Source organism: Anser cygnoides, chromosome 3 (assembly GCF_040182565.1).
Source record: "Anser cygnoides isolate HZ-2024a breed goose chromosome 3, Taihu_goose_T2T_genome, whole genome shotgun sequence".
NCBI classification, from domain to species: Eukaryota; Metazoa; Chordata; class Aves; order Anseriformes; family Anatidae; genus Anser; species Anser cygnoides.
In genome coordinates this window covers 35,893,782-35,910,489 of record NC_089875.1, presented here as the reverse complement: position 1 = coordinate 35,910,489, position 16,708 = coordinate 35,893,782, and the positions used below count along the sequence as shown (strand labels likewise).

Here is a 16,708-nt window from a genome sequence, read left to right as displayed (position 1 = left end):
AACTAATGTGACTGCAGGGAAGTTATGCCAGTTTTCATTAGTGATGAAATCTCTCTCATTTTTCTGTAAATGATTATTTCTGCAGCCAATTGTGACAAATTAAGGAAGATATATATTTGGTGCTTGAAAAATTGTGACGACTCAAACTATCGGTTTCATTGTTTAACAAGACAGATGCAGCCCCTCCTGTGTCACCTAAGTACTGCATCAAATCACAGTGCTGCCTGGAAAGGAGACCCATTGGACAGTGATCATACAGAAGTGGGAATTTCCAAAGCCTAAATTCTTATCCCTGGACCAGTTTTTCCTCTTGGAGGGCTTTGAAACATCCTTTCCTTTTTCCCACTTCCTTGTGTAGAAATTAGTAGTTTTCATCATTCTTCAGTGCTGATGTGTGTTTCTGAAAGACTAAATGTTGTCTTTCCAAAACTGCTGCCTGTCACTAATCTTCATCATTCAAGATCTTCTCACCACAGGACTGAACAATTCATTTTCTTCTCTCCTCCTTGTGTGCTCTATCTTCTCACTGACTTTTAAGCAAACTTTAATGTGAAACTCAAAAAGCACTCTGACATTTTCTGTGTCTTAAATAATCTTACCTCATATTTACTAATCTTCTATTTCATAAGTATATGTTAGAATCATAGAATCACAGAATGGTTTGGGTTGCAAGGGACCTTAAAGATCGTAGAATCATTGAATCACTTAGGTTGGAAAAGATTTCTAAGATCATCCAGTCCACCCATTAACCTACCACTGCCAAGTCTGCCACTGAACCGTGCCCGTAAGCACCCCATCTGTATATCTTTTAAATACCTTCAGGGATGGTGACTCAGCTACCCCCCTGAGCAGCCTGTTCCAGTGCTTCATAACCCTTTTAGTGAAGAAATTTTTCCTAATATCCAACCTAACCCTATGGACAGGGACAGCTCCTACTAGACCAGGTTGCCCAAAGCCCCATCCAACCTGGCCTTCAACACCTCCAGGGATGGGGCATCCACAGCTTCTCTGGACAACCTGTGCCAGTGCCTCACCACCCTCTGAGTGAAGAATTTCTTCCTTATATCCAATCTAAATCTACCCTCATTTAATTTAAGGACATTTCCCCTTATCCTATCACTGCACTCCCTGACAAAGAGTCCCTCCCCAGCTTTCCTGTAGGCCCTCTTTAGGCAGTGGAAGGCCGCTGTAAGGCCTCCCCGAAGCCTTCTCTTCTTCAGGCTGAACAACCCCAACTCCCTCCGCCTGTCCTCATAGGAGAGGTGCTCCAGCCCTCCAGTCCTCCTGATGGCCCTCCTCTGGACTCACTCCAACAGGTCGATATCCTTCCTGTGCTGGGGCTCCCATAGCTGAATGCAATACTCTAGGTAGATAAAGTCAATAAACCGCTAATGTGTAGAAAGCAATTCCTGCTCAGGTCCTGTCTCTGACCCTATGCTGACTGGATCAATGACAAGAGGACTTGTTTGCAGTGGGCTTTGTATGATATGGCATCCAATATTTTCACATCACTGTACGTGCAGGATAGGATGATGTTGCACCTGTTGGCTTTTCATATAACTCCTAAGAACAATAATACCTTTTGCACTTACTTCCAGGTTGTCCCTGGGCTACTAGGACTCCTTGGCAATTTGTGAGACCTTCCTGGTAGGAACTGTCAGGTCCAGCTTATCATAAACAGTCATGATTTGAAGATCTTTACAGCCTCTACCATTTTAGGATTAAAAACATTTTCTTGGGATAATTCAGATATCTTCTTTTTCTCTGGTTATTTCAGTTTAGGATCCAGCGGATCCATGAGTGTCAATGTAAGAGGAGAGCTCTAACTAGCCGTCCTGCTTTTTCAGACTGTCAGGGACATAGCATGTTCTTGTCTCAAACACTTACGGCTGAATTGGCACCACTGCTAGCCTGCTCTGCCTCTTACATAGGACCTTTTTGAGCAGAAGAATAACTTCCCTGGTAGGCATTCAGCCAGCAATCAGAGGTGACCTTGTATTAACCTGGTGGTGGCTATTTAAGCAGATTCCTTTTAGCTGGGAAACAGCACAGGGAAAACTTTGGAGAACTTGGATGGTCACTTGTAATCTTCGGGCTGTCCTGGCAGGGCCTGTGAACAGTCTGTGAGACCTCTTCTTCCCTTGAGAGATGTGTAAGCATACATGAACATTTACCGTGACCTTTTGAAAAGGCAAAGCTGGTATTTCTTCACTTTGAAAGTTAAACTGTGACTTAACCTGACATTAAATGACCTCAGTTATTGGGGTAGGATCACCATAGGTCATAAAGTCAAGCATTGCTTTCCATGGAAATGTAAAGATAAGACAGGTTACTCATGAGGCTGTTTTCTTTTATCTGTCTGTGTATTTGTTTGTTTATAGTAATGGTGCTGCTAACAATAAACAAGCAGCCTTTGACTTAACATCACCAAAGTGGAGAGGAGTTTTGGCTCAGACCCACTGAAAAGAGTTTTACACAGCATAGCATGGATGTTCCCAGAGGTCAATGCTAGAGTTTCTTATCTAGTGCTTCTTAATTTCCCTGTACAGTAAGCCACAGAAAGATAATAGTAATGCAGCATTTAACCTGAAGATGGGAATCTTTCCACCATATCTGGATCTAGGTGGTATGAGATACTTGCTTTGTCTCTTCCTCCCCATTCGTTCGTTATAGATGGATGGGAAAGGCATGAAACCTGTCATGGTCCCACAGCATCAACCCAGAACCAGAAAGAAGGTGCTCACAGGAGGTGCTCACAGGCATGTGCAGATGTGGTACTTACAGTAAGATTATAATCTAATGAGGTTCTGCAAGGAAATTCTGAAAGAAACTTGTCTTTGTTAAATTACGTGCTCTTGGTATAGCTGTTACCTTCATAACCATACACATTTGTACAGGCATACTACCATGAGTATAAATTGTGACTTGAGAGGGCTACAACTGTAATAACTCAAAGCCACCCAAAAGTAAGTATAAGTTGAATCTCATTAAGCCAGTGTATAAATCTAAAATAACTACAAGCAAGTAGACTTATTCTGAATTCCCTGATATTATCAAAGGCAAAACCTGATCTGCATATATTAATACGTTATATATTAATATATATTAATAGCTTGCACCAACTGTACATTTAACTATCTAGTGTAGTTAATAAAATTATATCTTTACATGTAATTGTATAGCCTAAATATTGCATTCATATTTTTCCTATCTTTAATATATATGCAGTAAACAGAAAGGTTTAATTACTCGATGAACACAAAATACCAAACATCCGATGTTCTCACTCAATGGTTTAAACTATATAATCCTGTTGGGTATCAGTTCTCATCTCCTATTAGAAAATTACATGTTGTTGGTGTCAGAGACCTCTAATGGCTTGGATTAATGCAATCACCTCTGAACAGGGCTACCTTTGAAGCCTGCTGAGACATTTTGAAAGGCAGAATGCAACAATAGCACAGGAATGTGGTGTGAGCGGAAGACACTGTTGAGACTGTGGTAGATTATAAATCTTTTTTACTTCATGTTTTACACTAAATTTTACCAAAGCAGTTCGAGCACTTTAGGAACACTATGCATTGGGAGTTTTAAGCAGTTTACTGTGAAGACTGTTTTTGATCACAAACTTTGGTAGTTCTTCCATTTGACAGAAGATTTGCTATAAGGCAAAATAGTTCAGTGGCATATTATTGATGTATTGGAGGGATGGGAGAATAATGTTGAGAATAATTAGATGTGAGTGGAATATTTTCTCACACTGAAAACCCTGAGAATTTGTTAAACTTTAAAACATTCTCTGTTCTAAGAGAACTCACTGTTTTTTTCGTTTTTTTATGAATGTATTTCTTTAAAATTGATTAGGCGGATTTTTTTATTTATTTATTTTTTGTCTTTTGTCAAAAGGGAGGTTTATTGCCAATATCTACTTATATTATGATAAGGGAATAATCAGATTTGTACTTACAAAATTATTCTGAGAAATTATATTGTGATGAACTTTAATATAGGCAGTGGAAAAATAATCTCTGTTAAAAGTACATTCTTTTCTTTACATATTCATTATCTCATATTTAATAGAAGAGGCACTGTGGTTCTGAAGGGAAGCAAATGCACTTCAGGGAATTGCAATAGATTCACCAGCTGGCCAGAGGAGGGAGTGATGCAGCCATCCTGGCTGCTGAGATCAATGTTTCAGCCTAACTGAAATGTAACAGCTACTTTGGCAATCTGCTTTTGTGCCATTAAACCTTGATTAATCCAATAATAGGCTATATTTTACTTTGTCTGCTGTAAATGAAGACAAACCTTATGAATTCATCAGGGATACATAAGTTATAAAGGTAGTAAAACTCGGGTGCTCATAGCTTAAAATTTGATGGTACACTGGGGATTTCTGACTCTCCCTGCGGTGAAGGAAAACTTAAGAAACAAATTTGCATGCAGTAGGAGCTTTATGTCTTGTGGCTTGTAAATAGTATTCCAAGAACATTAGTGAGATTGAAAATAAATACAAAGCAGAAAAAAAAGCATAGCCTTTTCTTCAGTTGTGCCTTAGTTTCCAGGCAACATAAAGATAATGAGCACGTTCTGTGAATATCTACACAGCCAAAGGAGCAATGTTGGTATGGCACTGAGAGAAAACCTTTCAAAACTGCTAATTTACTCCTATTTCTTAATAGGTAAAAAGGAAAGGTGGTGGGTCAAAATTACTATATGGTCAATTTTGTGTTTCTATTGGAATTCATTGTTACCTATCAGCACTGTTGGTATTCAATCATAATAGGAAGGACAAAATTGCATTACACAAAAATGGAGGAAATGTGACTATGCAGGACGGAGCTAGCTGGGGGTAGAATAAATGAAAAGGAAAAACAGAACCTGGGAAGGAGAAAACCATTGCTCTTTCTAAGTATAACCATTTCTAAGGAAATGGTTAGTCAAGTGTTTCCTGGCTGTGCATCTTTAAGCTAGCAGAAAGTTGCAAATACCTTATTTTTTTGTTACTTACAGGTAGTAAAATCTGTGGTTGTAAAAATCAGGACTATGCTAAAGTAGCTTTTCTGTTGCTAACTACTTTGGGTAGTCACTCTGCTTGCTACCTGCAGTCCGTGTTGTCTGTTTAGGAGCAGAGGTCTTTCTTCCATATCCAGTTGTATGTGCTTGCTGTCTCAAGAGCTCGCTCATCCCTCGTAGCTTTAGAGAAGTTTGGCAGGGATGACACTGGTTTGAGGATCCTGCTCCCAAAGCAGCCCTAACCCTCCTGCATTGATCTCTCTTATTTCAAGCTTCCAGATGCCACGGCCTCTGCACGGGCTGCTCTGCAGCTTGAGAGCCATCTCATATACCTCCTTTATTCATTTCATCCCAGCTCTCTTGTCATCCCCCAAGTTCCCTCTCCTCCTTGCCCTTTTACCTTGTTGGCTGTTCCCCAGTTGCGCAGCACAGCCGCCTGTGGGATGCTGCTGCTGCTTTAGACTGCGTGGCCCTGCTCAAATCTCTGACTGTAGCCCCACACTAACAGAAGCAACAGTATTCTGATGCGCCGAAAGGCTGCTGTGAAACAGCAAAAAAATATTTTGGCTTGTTCTTCCTTATGGTGATGGAGCTTCATCTGAAATGCTAAAGGGGAAGAGTATATTTCTAGACCCACTTTTCCTCCCTTGTAAACATGCCCAAGGGCTATTCCAACTGAGGACTCAATGTAATTGAGTCCTCGAAGCTCTGACATCAGGGAATGGGGGAATGGAAGAGTTGTGATCATGCCTGCAGGTAGCAAAACATACCGTGATGTATCTCAGAAAAAATCAGCCGGTTTCAGCATAGAAGGGCTAATGGATACATACTAAGAAGTTTGTCCTACTACTGGTGTGTTGTCTTATAACTCTTTAGACTTAATTTCGAAGTGTTTCTTTGCATCATTGCTGAAATAGTACTTCCTTTCTGATCTAATAACTAGAGCAATTGGTTAAGCTTATGCTTAAGTGTGGTTTCTCAGTAGCCCTCAGCCATGCTGTTTTCTGCTTTTATGAAGCGTTGTTAGAGCGCATGGAGAAGTCACAGCTGTTTGCATCAAAAAGGCTGATGAAATGCAGAGCACATTTTCGTATCCAGGTATTTCACTCATCTCTACAATACACAGTGGGTAAAATTCAGCCAAGTGCAGCCTGTAGTAAGTAGCTGAGGACATCTGTTTTCTGATGTGAACCTTGTTTGCATTTATACACCAAGTATGTGTTGATTGTAAGTACAGCATAGATGGATTTAGCTTGTTGCAGTAGCAAGTCTTGTGTGCATTTAAAATAGGTCTGGAAACATTGGCCTTAAAAAGTACTTAGAGTCAGCATAAGGGTGTCAGTGGCAAGAAAAAACACCAGTGAAAGAAACGATGAAGCAGCCCTTTCCTACCCTAACCCTTCACCCAATTTAATTTATACAATCTGCCATGGTCTCAGCTTTGAGTCTGGATTAAGGCCCCAGATTCTGGGATAAATTGAATTCCATGGGAGTTGTGCCCATTCACACAAAGACAGAGTTTGTTCCCTTAGAATAATGATGTGCCTTCCCTCCGATAATTTTACGACTCAAATGCCAAGTCGGAGTCCAGCGACACTTGCTCAGTGTTCCTGCCTCCCTCGGTGTAAAACTGACACCTCCAAGAGCTCCTCTGCTCTGCCCAGTTTCGTACATCACCGCAAGCTTTCAACAACAATAAAAAAAAAAAAGTACTGCCTTCTGTATTTTGCCTGGATCACTTCCCAGTCAGATAGCATTCCCTAGCAGATGGCTGCATCCACCTTCACCGCAGCCAGCAGCAGCTCCATTCCTATACTCACAGTTGACACCAGCGGAGTTGTTCCCGTCCTGCACACGTGCGGCTGAGACCTGACATCAGTGGGAGCCGGAGGTGAGGATCAGCCTTGGTAAATAGCATGCAGTCAGTAACACCAGCACCGACACCCAATCCATTTGGATGATTTAGCGTCAGATGTTTTTATTTAATGTTTTGCAAGACTTCTTGCTCAGCCGAACCCATTACCTCCTCTGTTCTTCCCTCTTTGGCCTAAAATTCATGGAGTCGGTTTGTGTTTTTGCTCCGCCTCAATGGGTTGGCAGCATCTAGTCCCTTTTTGCACATTCAGGGTTTTTCTCCACTTGAGTTCAATCTTTTTTCTCCTTCATTTGGCAAGTCATTCTAGGGAAGCTTAGATGTGAGGGTGTGTTTTCTTATCTATTTGATGTACATGACAGAGCACTTTTCTGATTTTTGAACATTCACTTGCTCACTGATCCTATAAAAGATGACTGCTCCTGACATTTTATATTTCCCTGCTAGTTGGGTTGCTGGAAAAATTTTCGAGAACATTAACATGAAAGTGACAAGAGCAATCCCTGTGGTTCTTTTCCCCTCCGGCACTGCAGTAAGAGAGCACCCTGTGCTGCTTTGTTTTTCAGGTTGATGGCTTCCTGACACTTCTCTTTGGCCTGGCTAGCATTAATACCCTTACAGTGATCAGTGTCACTCGCTACATAAAAGGCTGCCATCCTGAGAGAGGTAAGGAATAAAGGCAGATCCAGTTCTGCTTTCATTGAATTTGTTGTAAATCTGTACTCCTTTCAGTTACACAATTTATTAAGTATAAATTAGATGCACTGGAAACCATAGCCTAATGTAGTTAGGTATGTTAGAAACATGTTTGCACAGAATCCTTCAAGAGTTAACCCCTAAAAAGGCCAAATTATTAACAGTACACTTTGGTTACCATGGGTGAAATTCACTTTTGTGCAAAAGACAAGACCTGCTGATTCTCTGTTTCTTAGAGTACAACTTAAATAGCTCTTAAGTGATTCATACATCTTTGCCCAGAATCACTGTAACCAACAAATTTTCATCTTCTGTGAGATGATATTTAGGAGAGCTTCCAGCCTCGATAAGATCCCTGGTTCAGCAAGCACAGGCACTGTGGACTGCTTAGATGGCTCTGGGAACACCCAGCCTGCACATCGTGCCTCCAGCGTTCACAGCTCTGTGCAGCCTGGCATCCCCATGTGCTTTTCCCACCTCCCCTCAGTGGACAGGTTCATACCACAGGAGATGAGAATTACTGGCACAGTTCCCAGAACTGACCATAACCTATCTCTGCCCTGTCTCCTGCCTATCTCCCGGGTCTGTGAGGCATCATAGACACAGCCTCTCATCCACAATTCCTCCTCCTTCAATGTCCTGGTATCTGCAACCTGAATATATCAAACAACTACTCTTCATTACTGTCTGCAGTGCTAGAGACCTTTCACCAAGTGCTCTGTTTTTCATGTTGTTTGTTTGCTTTTAAATGTCTTTTTTCTTTTTAACCTTTGGTATAAATGCCTCTCTAAAGGCATATGAGTGCTCCACTATTCAAATCTAGTCTGAAATCCTTTACACGTGAGGTGAAGACCCCATCAGAAAGCCTCTATAAACATGCCACCCTCTACCGTTTTTCCTTTGTGATTCTGTATGTCACCACTCTCTCCCCAGACACTCTCTTTCACAGGATGAGGAGAAACCTTTCCTTGCCATTCAGCTTGGATCTTCTGTCTGCTGAAAACTTTGACCTCCACTGGGAGCCTTACTTTGTCATTCCTCTTTATGCCTACATATTCTATAAAGTCTCCTCAGTCTTCCTTTCACCATGCATACATAATGTATTTTAAGTTTTCATGCTCTCATTATGACTGGCTTGTACCACCTTTCAAGCAGGAATTTACTAGTATCTCCATATAAAACATGTACAAATACACTGGATGCATCATGTTTGTTTGTTTGTTTTTCTAATAGCATGAGTATTATTAGCTGTGAAAAGAGCTTCTACAGGGAGGTCTTTTTTTCCACAGGAAGTTCTTCTGCAGTTTGCTGAAGTTTTAGATTTGTTGAAGTTTATTTTCAAAACAACCTGTTAGAATTTGTCTCTGCTGTATTCTATAGCTTATATTCACTGCAAATTAGGAAGTCATATTTAAAGTGTTTCTCTTTTGTAAAGCCTTATCACATGTTCATCTGTGCATAATTTGTTTGCCTCCTGAGGAAATCTGACCAAGTACTCAGTATAACTTTACATAAATTTTGAAGAACAGAGATTAGTGGCCACATAAATATTTTCTGTGCAGACAAAGAAATTACCACAATGTATGGCAACAGTGGGACAGATTAAATCATTTGTACTGAATGACTGATATAGTTTGACCGGATAATATTTCTTGTCCTTTTTTAACAGCAAAAACTTTGAAATGAGTAAGAAAACCCTAGGACTTTACTTATTGTTTGTTTCGTATAAAACAACATAGAATTGTTTTGTGCTTTTTACAAAATCGCAAAACAAAACTGACAGCATTTGCTAATTCTGCAGTGCTCAACAAACACTGTCTTCTGCTAAAAAGCTCTTCAGGTCCACTGCTCTACAAGTGGTCTTGAACACAATCCAGACAAGTTTTCATATTTCAGCTTTTCTTATAAATACCTATTTTTGACTTAACTTTTCTTAACAATAGCTGTGTTACCCTTATTATTTGTTGTTCTAATAGTATCTTTAGATTTCAGAGGTAAAGTTGCCTTTCCAAGTTTTATTTTCTGACTAAACCATGCCATTGCAGGTCACTGTATCAGCAACAGCAGTATGACGGTGGCTCTGGTTCTCATCTGGATAGCAGCTTTCTTCTGGTCAGCAGCTCCATTGCTTGGCTGGGGCAGTTATACAGGTAACAGGTATCTTTCAGTTGTACATATCTGGCACCTCTCCACTTAACTAAACAAAGATATTTACCTTTTTTTTCTTGCTGTTTGTGATAAGCCAGACTGATTATCAGTGGAACTGAGAAAATCATTTATCATGCATGATGTACATGCACAGTGTTGCCTACTTTGGGATCAGCTCTAAAGAGATTTTTTTGCAGATATCACAAAAGTGTATTACCTATGGAAAAAGAAAATAGGGCCAGAAATATTTGGCATGGTTAAGCAATGAGATAAAGGAAACTATCAAAAGGCATCCTTCAAAAGCTGTCAAGATTAGGGAGCTAGAAAAGAACACAAGTTCCAGCAAGTTGAACTTGAAACTATAGTAAGACAAGCCAGAAAGATCTGGTGAAACAGTTTGAAAGCATGAAAACTAACATAACAGAAGATGATAAAGATGCCAGAAAGTCTGTCAGTCCAAGAAGTGATTAGGATGAAAGATAAGGCTCTAGCAAAAAAAGAAGGGGGACTAGGGGGGAAAATTCATTAGTGAACACTAAGGTATCTCAATGGCTAATTTTCTCACACCAGAAAAGATGGACAAATCATCTCAAGTCTCTAAACAAATCAAAATAAATTTCTAGGAACAAATAATAATAATACAGAAGTCCTAACAACTAAAATTGGATGACTGAAATTGTCCAAGTGTATGGATCCTGTAGACATCTGCTCTTTGATCTGCAACATTCAACATATTCATAAAATAGTAGCCGAGAGTCAAGGGGCAAAAATGAAATTACAAAGTTGCTGAGGATACAGTAGTAGTTTGGATGACATTTCATCTTGCAGTGAGAACAAAGCTTCACTGTGTGAACATGCAGAAGGGTTTTGGTGTGCTGAGCTTCTGGGCAATAACATGTCAGAGATAATTCAGAGCTAAGGAATCTAAAGTCATACAGGAAAAACGTGGTGCATTTGAGATGGTGATTACCAATTGGAAAACAGAATATAGAGCGGTGTTTTATAGGTCTATGAAAACATAAGCATGATGCTCAGAGATGGAAAAATAGGGAGAAAACACAAGGTACCATCAGGAAACTAATAAAAATCAGAAAGCCTAGATCTCCAGTGTGGCTGAAAAGACTTTGCAGAATGACAGTGTAGGTGGAGAAGATATTTCTTCCCCTGAGAACTTGCTCACAGGGGCAATAACTGGGGGCTAAGGCTCAGTAGACTCCGAGGTCTACTGCTAGGGTGAGGTTTAGGGCAAGGGTGAATATCAGGAAAAGGCCAAAGCCAGAGCTGCAGCATGTGAATGTTTATTTGTTACATACATATGCTTTGAAGTATCTCTGCACCCTTGAAGGACACATGAGAAAAGCAGCTATTTCTATGATTGTTGAATCAAATCCAACAATCCCAAAGCAAACTGTTTTGTCAGTGCATTAGGCTCCGTGGATCTTTTGTTTGAGACAGAATCACTGTTATAATTTTGTCTTGTTTCTGCACTCTGGATATGTCATAAGACTTGAGGAGGTTAGATTTGTCATTTCTGTATATCTTCTGGCATGCTGTGCTTTCATATTCCAATAATCTTACTAGCACTTCATTTGTAGAATGATTTCTGACATCCATTTTTGGCCCTAACTCGGAGCCAGGGACTTCTTTGCTCTGTCGGGGTATCCAAGTGCCCCTGTGGATCCTGCTTGTTATTTGGATTCAGCTTCCTAATGCCAGCCTTCACAGCAGCTTCTGTGAGTGCTTCTTCCTGCTGAGAATCGCAGCAGTTTCAGATTCGTGGTCTATCTGATTCCAAACACGTTTCCACAGACGGCACCCATGAAGACATGGGAGCCCAGCAAGGGCAAGTCCTGCAGCAGGCAGCGGAGCAGGACGGGTACCAGCAGACCACAGCATATAACACATCACAGCCTCTGATCTGCCACTTCTTCACAGCAGCTGCAGAGGTCCCCAGGACCCCTCTGACTTTTGGAAATGCCACTTGCCAGTGTCCCTGCTGAGGGGGGAAAAAACACAGCCCTGAATTCTGACTCATAGAAGAAGTGCAGGATTTTCTTTTCATGTCATCTGGAAGCTGCTTTCTTTTTTGAAGTCAGAAGTTTTCACAAATGAGAAACTTAGAATTAAGCCAGATACTATGGTTATCTTTTTGAATAATATCTTGGGATCTACTGATGAAAAAAAGCAAAGGAGATTCTATTACTGAGCACATCCAGACAGCAACACCTGAAGCTCTTGATGTTAAAAATACTGAGCTCTTTTTGATGAGACTCATGAAAGTGATTTTAATCTTTTGCTCCTATAATTCATCCTATCTAAACCTTCTATCACCCATGAGGAATTAAGGGATTTTTTTCTTTAGAGTTATCGCTGGATGCCAGGGAGAGATCTGTTGCTAAATCATGCAAGCTTCACCTGTATTGTATTTCCAGGACTTGTTAATACTTGACTTATGTAATTTTGGTTTATGCTTCAATTATTTATAATTTGGTTTACTGCCATGGCTGTCAGGGGAGGAATAATAACAATAATAGTAATAATAATAATAAACCACACACAAAATAGCTTTCTTCCTTTAAAGCAAAAATCAACAATTCACAAAATATAGAAAATCCTTAATGACATAAAATTCAAGTTTTATGTAAGAACACGTTTGCAAATTATATTATTTCCATTAACAGCATATCATCTGTATTTATATGCTTCATCTTCCCATAATTTCTATCAGCTGTATCAATTTGCTTTCATCTCTCACTACAGTAAAACTTTCATTACCATTTTGCTTCTATTTAAAAAAAACTCAATACTTTTATTTCCTACTTTGCTATGTAAGTATTGAATTCTTACATGTGGCACATTGTCCCTACAATTGCTTGTTATGCTGGTGTAGAGCTCATCTTAGAAAGTTACTACACAGAACATTGTCAAATAACAGACTACACAGGAATATCAAACCTACTACGTTAATCCACAATTAGCATCACAATTTCCTATCTTAAAACAACAGTTTGTGCATTATGGACTTAACAATGGAAATCTAAATGGTACAGAATGATAATATGCATTAAAACTTGTTATGGTCTAGCTGGTCTTGAAAATTTTTTTATGTAGGAGATTGTCACAGCTCATTAAATCAGAAAGATCACTCCATTCTTTACTGCCTCAAAGAAGAAAAATACAGCTTCTAAATTGATATATTAATCACACAAAACCAGACAAATGTTCTAAAAATGCTAACCAACTTACTTTTTTTTCCAGATCGCATGTACGGAACATGTGAAATAGACTGGGCAAAAGCCAACTTCTCTACAATCTACAAGTCCTACATTGTCTCCATTTTTATCTGCTGCTTCTTCCTACCTGTGACAGTCATGGTCTTCTCATACGTGTCGATTATCAACACTGTCAAACTAAGCCATGCATTAACAGGACTCAGTGATCCCACAGACAGACAGAGGAGAATGGAGCGGGATGTCACCAGGGTGAGTCTGGGTTTGATATTGGGTAGGATTCATCTCAGTGAAAGCTGTCTATCCAAAAATTGGTCTCAATTAGACCAGAAGAGAACAAAATCCACCACTCACATTTAATTTCTCTGTAATCTTAGTGACAGAGTCTGAACTCAGTGAAGTGAACGTAAGGATTGTTTAAAACTCCTGCTCCCTTAGTTGGCTAATATTGGTCCTACATCACACGAGAAAAATAATTTAAATACAATTGGAGCAGGTTATACAGCACAAAAACTGAAGTTTGGTTTGGCATATTCCCTTTTCTTTCGGCAGAGATGTAACTTCTGTGAATGCTCAAAAGCAACAAGGAAACTTTCAAATTACTTGTCCCAGACCTAAATCTATCCTAAGTCTTCTGAGTCCAGATAAACATACAGGGGGTTGTAGCTATTTTCATTCCATTAGATGAGGCATTGCTCAAGCATACCTCTTGCCCAAATTAGATATCTAACTTCTAGGCCTACCTGTCTCCATCAAAGCAAAACTTTTGCTTGTCTGTACACTCCTGTGAGCTATACCTTCAGTAGAATCTGAATGTTTCCCTTCCAGTTGAGTTTCCAAGCTACTATTACTAGTGTATTTCTTCCCTGATGCAGTCTTCCAGTATAGATTTAAGGCTATTTTTCATCTGTCTTCTAGGTTTCTATTGTCATTTGCACAGCCTTCATTATTGCATGGTCACCATATGCTGTCATCTCTATATGGTCTGCCTATGGTCACTCTGTGCCCAACCTTACCAGCATCCTTGCCAGTTTGTTTGCTAAGTCTGCCAGTTTCTACAATCCCATTATCTACTTTGGAATGAGCTCCAAGTTTCGAAGGGACATTTTCATCTTGTTTCGTTGTGCCAAGGAAGTCAAGGACCCTGTGAAGCTCAAACGTTTCAAAAACCTCAAGCAAAAACAAGAGCCTTGTCAGAAAGAAGAGAAGTATGCAGCAGAAATGCACCCTGCACCGAGCCCTGATTCTGGGGTGGGAAGTCCAAGCAACACTCCACCTCCAGCAAACAGGGAAGAGTATTTTGGTATTCATGATACACCATCTAATAACCCTGACATTGAATGTGATAGACTGTGAGTTTTGTGGCCACTTAACGCACTCACCCACTTTGTGTTCAGGAAGACCCTCTTCAGATCACTGCTCAAGTGACCTCCCAACTCCCGATCCATCTGTTTCTTGCTATAGCACTGACGATTATGCAACTCAACCAAATCAGATGACAAAGTGATATTTTTCTTCTGTGTAGGTACAAAATGCTACAAAGCATGTTACAATGTGGGCAGGCAGTGCACCCAGTGCCAGAAACATTTCGTTTTCACATGCATAAAAGAAAAGGAAGGCTGACTTATGAAGACAAGGGATTAGCTAGCAAAAATTCACTAATGTTCCCATCCAAATGGTATTAATTATGAGATTACATTTCCAAATGTATTTTTTACTCTTCAACAGTCCCAGCCATAGAGGATCACTTTAGCTCTGTGGTGCTGCACAGCCTGTGGCCATAGGAGAAGGGCCATGCTGATAGCTGTGGAGCTGCTGCTCCAGTGACTGCTAGATTTTAGACAAAAACGCTTGCTCCTTGCGGGTACAGAGATGGATCCATCATCCACGCATGAGCATGGGCCTGATCGCCTGTGCCCAACTCTATGTTTGTCTATGCAAGTAGCTGTAGATCTCGGCATTTTGTAGTCACTGTAGGCTCAACAGTGGCTTTACACTTTTCCTTGTTTGTTTGCAGAATTATTTCCATCTTTCCCGACTTTCCCAGTGAGCAGGGCCTGGCTGTATTGTGCCCATTCATTAAAGCCAAAAAGCTGGCTTTAATTTTCCTGATGTGCCTCCAGCTTGATTGTTTTTCTACATGACTATTAAGGTGGAGCAGGAGATGCTGTGCAGGCAATGAAACCAACGACATTAAGCTTGCAAGAATATTGACCAAGTATGGCATCAGAGCTATTTACAAAATATAATCCAACACTTCACTGCTGCTCTAAAGAAAGGTTTTGTACCTGCCTATTGGTTAAAAGAAAAAAATAGATATATCAACTGAGTGATTTAAATAGCAAAATTGTAGAACTAAATCAGCAGCGAGGTTACCAGATACTATAGTATCCAATTATTCCATCAAGTTTATTTTTCAAAATGGAAGTGAGGAGGTATATGGTCCGAATTCCCCATTTTACATATTTTTATGGAAGTATCTGAGTACACAGTTAATTACTATGCATTAGCCCTGGAAATTTTGGGGGTTTATTCAGTGACATTTGCATGCTAAGCAAGGGGAGTGGAGGGGAACAAAACCATTTGTTGCCAGGTTCACTGATATTTATGACTTTGTGGAATCTTTCACCATCCAGGTATGCTAAAATGCAGTTGTTTTGCACAAGTTTGTAACTTTCCCAAGAAACACATTTGGAAAAGCAAAGAGAGCCCACCTTCATTTCCTCCATTACTCTATTTGTTTTGAGAAAATCACCTGCGTTTTGAAGTTAAAAACAAATAAACATTATAAGCAACAGTCGGGAACTGTTTTCTTTCATGGCCACAGATCTGAACTACAAGAATATTCATCTTTGTGGAAAATAAAACATGGGTGCTATTTCATTACCATAAATAATTAAAAGCAAATAAGTAAACTGTTGACTTCCAGATAAAAGCACATGCTGTAACTGCCGAAACAGACGAAACCATTTAGGGCCAAACCCTGTCCCAGCTGGATGAAGCCAGGCTGGGCTAGCCAAAGCTGCCACGCAGTCTTGAAAGCTTCTAGGCCTAACCCAAAACCTACCTTAGCAGCACCGCTGGACTGGGCCTTGCCACTGCTGCACGCACCCAGGTGTCCCTGCAGGGAGGCATGCCACACGTCCCCATCGGATGCGGCTCGATGCCAGGCTGGTATTTAATATGCATTTCCACTAACTCACGGGTGTCTAGAGAAAGTACTTACCCCACTGCACTGTAACAATGCCGATGATCTGTGGGATCCAGACTTTGATGCAGAAAGATGGGAAAATGGCAAAGGGGGTGGCGGAGCAACAAGGCCTTTTCCACCAGCGTGCCAGCCAAAATCTCTGCTAGTTCATATGCTATTGCACATGTACACAGCAGCGAGACGGAGATGAGAGAGTAGTTAAAATGAACCAGAACATGAACAGAACAGAGGGATAAGAGGGAGAGAAGCAGAGGAGCAGCTGAAGGATACATACCTGCTGAAACACACCTAGAAACAGCTAACACAGCAAAAGCTGTGACTGGACTGCGCATAACTCCCTCCTGCCATTCCTAAGGCTACTGTGCTTTGTGGATACAGGGTAGTACCATGAGACTGCATGTCTGCAGAGCAGAACATCTGGTTTTGCGGGTTACTCGGGGGAAAAGGGGACAGATGCCTTTGCAGGCACCAACCTGTGCTCCAGGCCCAGTAACAGCACTAGCACATTTGTCACTGAAGTTCCTCCTGTTGTTA

The 16,708-nt window shown here is 40.5% G+C and overlaps 1 protein-coding gene across 1 annotated transcript in view; it reads left to right on the top strand.

Moving 5' to 3' along the window:
• LOC106029320 (visual pigment-like receptor peropsin) overlaps positions 1-15,893 on the top strand; it is a 32,470-nt gene extending 16,577 nt beyond the window's left edge. The window contains exons 3-6 of the mRNA XM_013170590.3: positions 7,456-7,555; positions 9,631-9,735; positions 12,992-13,215; positions 13,882-15,893. Of these exons, the coding sequence (XP_013026044.2) occupies positions 7,456-7,555; positions 9,631-9,735; positions 12,992-13,215; positions 13,882-14,319 (867 nt within the window). The 3' untranslated portion in view covers positions 14,320-15,893. The remainder of the gene's footprint in view (positions 1-7,455; positions 7,556-9,630; positions 9,736-12,991; positions 13,216-13,881) is intronic.
• The last annotated feature ends 815 nt before the right edge of the window (positions 15,894-16,708 follow it).